Below are 5,905 nucleotides of genomic sequence, written 5' to 3' on the forward strand. Positions count from 1 at the left end.
TCCCTGAGTGGCGTCGTCAAGGTCAGGACAAGGTCACTTTGAATTTTTTAAATGGAACCCCCAATTTTTCATTACACGTTCTTATAGCTCGCCTCGAGAACTTTCCAAAACACATAAATAAAATATTTTTTTATGAAATAAATCTTGAGTTATGAAGCTTGAAAGTTGGAGTACTGTCGGCATTAGCATCATCCAAGGTGCCAAACACTAGCTAAAACCTTTTGAATGTTGTTCAGGATCATGACATTGATAAATGCCAACGACCTTGGCCATCTTTAGCTAGTGTTTGGACACCTTGGATGATGCTAATGCCGACAGTACTCGAACTTTCAAGCTTCATAACTCAAGATTTATTTCAGAAAAAAATATTTTATTTATGTGTTTTGGAAAATTCTCGAGGCGTGCTATAAGAACATGTAATGAAAAATTGGGGGTTCCATTAAAAAAATTCAAAGTGACCTTGTCCTGACCTTGACGACGCCACTCAGAGTCAAACCAATGTTATCATCTTATGTCCCCCTCGAAACCCTACAACTTTTGTCTGAACCTTTTTTTCCTAGTGTGCTTATTTTTCGAGATATTCGACTGGATGAATTAAAATGGTCCACCCTGTATATTTGGATTAGCTAAACAGTCATTTGACAGACTAAAACATTCTACGTTTTAAATAATTAGATGAGACTGCCTTGATGCCTTTGAACAAATTGAAAAACAAATGTCCACGCGCTGACAATCACCTTTAAATCGTCCACCGGGAATGACGAAGGTGTTGTTCACGTAGATCAAGCTGTGTCGCTGCGGATTTATCACCAAGTTGTCATTTATCTTCCTCGCCAGCGTCTTCCAAATGTAGTTCAAACGTTTCGCCCATTCTTGATACTGGGGATCATTGATAGATTTCAGAATGGGGGGTTTTTCTTTCCAGTCCGGCAACGTCGTATTTTCCAGTTCATCCTGCATAGCAAAGTTTTCCGCAACGAACGCAGCAATCTCGGTGCGATTAGGGGAGTTATTGGTAGCGTTCATTAAAGCATTGAAGCTAACACAGAAACAGAATCAAATTAGCTTTAATCAGCTCACTTGATTAGCTCACTTTTAGTGCCTCTAGTGTACTCTTTCTCTCATCCACGAACGATTTTGAAAGTTTTATGTAATTAAATAAAATCCCTTTGTATGTGAAACTTACTTTAGATGATTTATAATTCGTGTTAGTATTGTCATACTTCAGTATGACAATTCTATTTATTAAACATATATGTCACATGGAAAAAAAAACAGCTTTCTAAAGTATCTAAAAATTTAGCTAGCTGCATAGCTGAAAATAATTCTGTTGGACTATAAAAATAATTACAGGACGCTCAAGTTGGATTATAAAAATAATTGTAGGACGCTCAAGCTGGTTACTAGAACGTCAAACTTTTTGCTACATTGCTTATCATACGTATTTTTTTGCATAATTATTTTCATGGTCTAACAAAATTATTTTTAGATCTGTATGTACTTAAATTTTTCAGCAAAATCGTTCAATCTTCCTGCGCATACATTTTGTTACAAATATTTGTTAAAAATATTGTGTTACAAATATTTTTAACATATGATATAAATAATTTTTTAATATTTTTATAACATTTTCGAAATATGTTAAAAATATTTTTAAAATGTTTAAAAAATGTGATATAAATATTTTTAAAATACTTTAAAATATTTTTAGAATGTGATATAAATATTTAAAACATTTTAAATTTAACTTGAAGGAATTAAGGTATCGTATAATGAATAATCATAAATAGCTCAATAATGTCTTTACGAGCCGACACGGATGTTGGTGTGTAATAATTTTTACTGACATACATAAAAATGATCACCAACATCCGTGTCGGCTTGCAAAGGCATTATTGAGCTATTTAAAAAAATTTTTTTTAAATATTTTTTAAACATGTTATAAATGTAAAATAAATGTTTAATATATAATATAAATACTTGTCTTTTTAAATATTTTAGAAATGCGATATATCTTTTAAATATCTTTTAAATATTTAAAATTGTAAATAGAATTTTATCTTGAATTATGACAGGAATTACTTTAAATAGATTATGATAAATGAAGTTATTAAAAGTAAGGATAAATGAGATAATAGGAACTTATCATTGATCTATGTGTTTGTAAAACGATCGTTAATTCTATTTTAAATTTATTTTTGCGCATTTTGTGCAAAGACGATATTGGTCATATGTTTCTTTAACACGCGTTATCTTGTGATGGAAAATTTATGATAATAGTTCACTTTAACAGATGTTTCTGATACTATTCGGTGCTATATATAATTTTATTAGCTTAGTTCTCGTATTGTAAGTAACGTAAAGTATGTGATTGTAAATGGTTTTATTTACTCCCTTCTTTAATAAATATTTATTCAGCTTTTATAAAAATTATAGAACGTCTTCTTGGCATCTTTTCTTCTTTGCAAATATACAGCGACTGTATATAATGCGCGAAATGTTATAAAATTACAGGATTATGTAACACACATCTGCGGAAGCAGATGTGAATCCGAACAGAACTCCACGTAATTATAATACTCAACTCGTTGTCATTACTTCGTTATTGCAAACAAAATTAAGTACAGAGAACGTAATCTTACGCGAAAGAGAATACGAGGAATTCCCGTAGGTCAAATCAAACGAAAACGGACGGTGTCGTAAAAAGGAGGCCATAAATATCTGTATACACGAAGCGATTTACATGCTTTTTGGAGACAGATTTACTCGCGACTGGAGTCCATTAAAGAATTTGGTTGACTGTCGAGCTCACGCGCGATTCGTCGACTATACGAATGAAGTACGTATCTATAGCATACCGTGCAAAGTTTAAATAGCGTTTGCAAAGCGCTAAACAAATTTCATGACAAAGTAAACAGTGTAAACAGAATTTTGCGTAGATTCCGATCATTTCGTTTCTGTGTAAATAGCGCAAATTAATAATTGGCAAATTTAATTGATAATTAATTCAAGCAGTAGAATAGCTTATTGCAGAATTTCGAACGATATTAATAATTTGTTGATGTTAATTTGATGAATAGGAAAAGATTAATATTATATGTTAATAAAATATTGCAGATGTTACTTCAGTTAATCGCTAATTAAGTTAATCAAAGGTTAAATTAGAAAGATTGAATTATCACAATAATTATGTAGGACGCTCAAGCTAATTGCTAGAATATCAATACTTTTTGTAGCATTGTTTATTGTGCTTGAATTCTCTCACTATTTTGATAGTTCAACAAAATTATTTGTACATCTACCTAAATTTTTTCGATCTGTAATTTCGCGTTGACGAATATTTGAAGGTCGAACATCAAGTGCGCGTAAAATTACGGATCGGATACGTCAAAACTATGTAAGTATTTTTTAACATTTCCAAACAAGATTCTATTATTTAAATTATTTTGCTATATATATAACGAATACATATAATGAATGCTATAAATAACGAATAATTTCAGAGTTATAATAGAAGAAAACCTTATATTTCAACTAGGTGAGAGAGAGAGAGAGAGAGAGAGAGAGAGAAAAAGAGAGTTTTTATACAAAAAGTATAATGAGAGAGTAATAGTTCTCATTTATTAAAATTAAAAAAATATTTATTACACGTAATGCCACATTGAGATGTTCCATTTAATTCTCGATATTTTTCTCTTCAATTATCTAGAAGCCTTTGCCTTGTTCGCATTTTTAGATAATATTTATTAATATTTTTTGTAAAATTTTATTTTTTTGTAAAATTATAGGAAAAGGTGCGTTTCTTTCGATGTCATTCCAACTATTCTTGAAATTACAGGACTAAATTAAGCAGAGGAAGAGAATAAAAAATAAAAAATTTATTTTTATACCAATTATACCGTAAAATCTTTTCTTATTGTCGAGATAACATAATAAAATGTAATGCTCTGCTGTCACGAAATTTACTTTTTTGTTTTATTAGAAGTAATAACGTCGTTTAAACGGTAGGAGAATAGTAGGACAAAATGCTCGATGTACATAGCTTTTATAAGATTATTCAGAAATTCGTAAAATAACATTTGTTTGTTTATAACATGTATAGTATATGCATTATAAAGAAATGTGTATTTATATGTTTTATTAATTTGAAATTAGCAAACTTCCAAAATTATCAAATAGAAAAACATCAATAAATATTAAATTAAACAATTTTTAACACTACTAAATTGTTTTGCGCTTTACTTACCGCGCTATAGCTCCCATTAGCCTTTTTTACTATTTTATTAATTTGTTTAATACCTTTTTCACCTAAATGTACGAGTTTTATAAAAATTGTATATATATATATATATTCTATTATACGGATAATTGGCACTTCAGGAGATTACTTATCTTATTTCTACCACTTTAACTTGCTTCAAGAGATTTCAAATAGCTCAAGATATTTCAATAGCTCAGGACTTACTTCGTACAGACTCGTAAAATAAAATCCGCAAAGGAAATAGATTGAGTGCCACTGACAAAGACTGAGAAAAACGAAAAGGTAGCAATAATCATTCCTTATTTTATTACTTTGAAAGAGAGAGAGAGAGAGAGAGAGAGAGAGAGAGAGAGAGATTAAGTTTGTTACATATCTCGATCTATATTCGCTTTTGTACAATAACAACTTACTTTTCGACCGTTACATTTGGATCGTGTAGCTGGTAAAGGTCCACGAAGGTTTTACTGTCGTTAAAAATTCCAGCAAGCTGCACCGTATGCAACAGCGGTCCATCGCAGTAAACTTGGCTGAAAAATCAATACAAAAGTGAGACGCGTAAGAAAAACTATAATTAACAAATCGGTTAGATAAAAATGCAATTAATTTGACGTAACGTGGCAATGTTTGCGTTTACAGAAATACGTTTGCCAGATGGGTAACGTTAAATAACAGATTTTGTCAAAGCGCATGATGCAAATAGCGGCAAATCAAAGCTGTTGTTGAAAAAGACGTAACAATTAGACACTTCGGGGACGGATTAATGTAAAATAATCGATATGTCACGGCACACATACACTACCCCCGAAAAGTTTCCGGACAGTAGCAAAATTTGTTTGATTGAAGTTTTAAGCCGTTGAACTTAGAGCATCACTGTGCTAAATCAAAGATTAGATGATTTTATCATTTTAAGAGATACTTTAAGATATTCTATCAATTTTAAGTGTAATGCATTCCTACTACTGTAAACTCTTTGTGTCATTTTCGACGTTGTTCTTATACATTATCTGTTGATCTGATATGGAATTCGATGTTGTGGTGTGAATTTTACTTTTCAGAAGTTTATAAAAAAAATTTAGCAGAGAAAAATCAGAGAATCTTATAAACCATTCAATCGGATCTCTTTCTAAAGATAGTAGATGCGTAAAATAATGCGCGCAGAAATGTTTCAACACATCAATAATTCTAAACAACATCAACAAAACTAAAAGGGCTTTATTGAATGAAACAAAATGATAAAAAGAACGTTAGAAAGAATACATTTTAAACATTTATTGAGGTATTATTTTGTAAATAGTGAAAATAAAATAGCAGTAATAAGAATATAAAAATAAGTTTTTTTTAAATAATGTGTTGCTAAATGTGTCATTTAAGATTTTCGAAGAAATGGCTACTCTAATCAAAGGAAAGCAACAGTACGATGGAATTTATTACATTCATACAAAGAACGACGGAAAGAACGATTTTGTTGAAAGATCTAAAAATTTCGCTAAAAACAAATCTGAATATAATTTTTTGTTGAATTATCAAAATAATTTGTTAAAATGTTAAAACTGATAAGCATTGCTATAAAACGTTTTAATATTCTAGCAATCACTTTGACTTTCGCACAAAATTATTTTGATTATTGAACAAAAATTATTTTCA

At 30.1% G+C, this 5,905-nt stretch overlaps 1 protein-coding gene across 1 annotated transcript in view; it reads right to left on the reverse strand.

Moving 5' to 3' along the window:
* The window catches only part of LOC105458977 (trehalase-like), a 26,981-nt gene that overhangs the window by 14,501 nt on the left and 6,575 nt on the right, over positions 1-5,905 (reverse strand). The window contains exons 2-3 of the mRNA XM_011704618.1: positions 4,672-4,788; positions 724-1,039 (exon numbers count right to left, since the gene is read on the reverse strand). Coding sequence (XP_011702920.1) covers positions 724-1,039; positions 4,672-4,788 — 433 coding nt within the window. The remainder of the gene's footprint in view (positions 1-723; positions 1,040-4,671; positions 4,789-5,905) is intronic.

This window comes from Wasmannia auropunctata, unplaced genomic scaffold (assembly GCF_000956235.1).
Source record: "Wasmannia auropunctata unplaced genomic scaffold, wasmannia.A_1.0 LD334244.1, whole genome shotgun sequence".
In the NCBI taxonomy this organism is placed as follows: domain Eukaryota; kingdom Metazoa; phylum Arthropoda; class Insecta; order Hymenoptera; family Formicidae; genus Wasmannia; species Wasmannia auropunctata.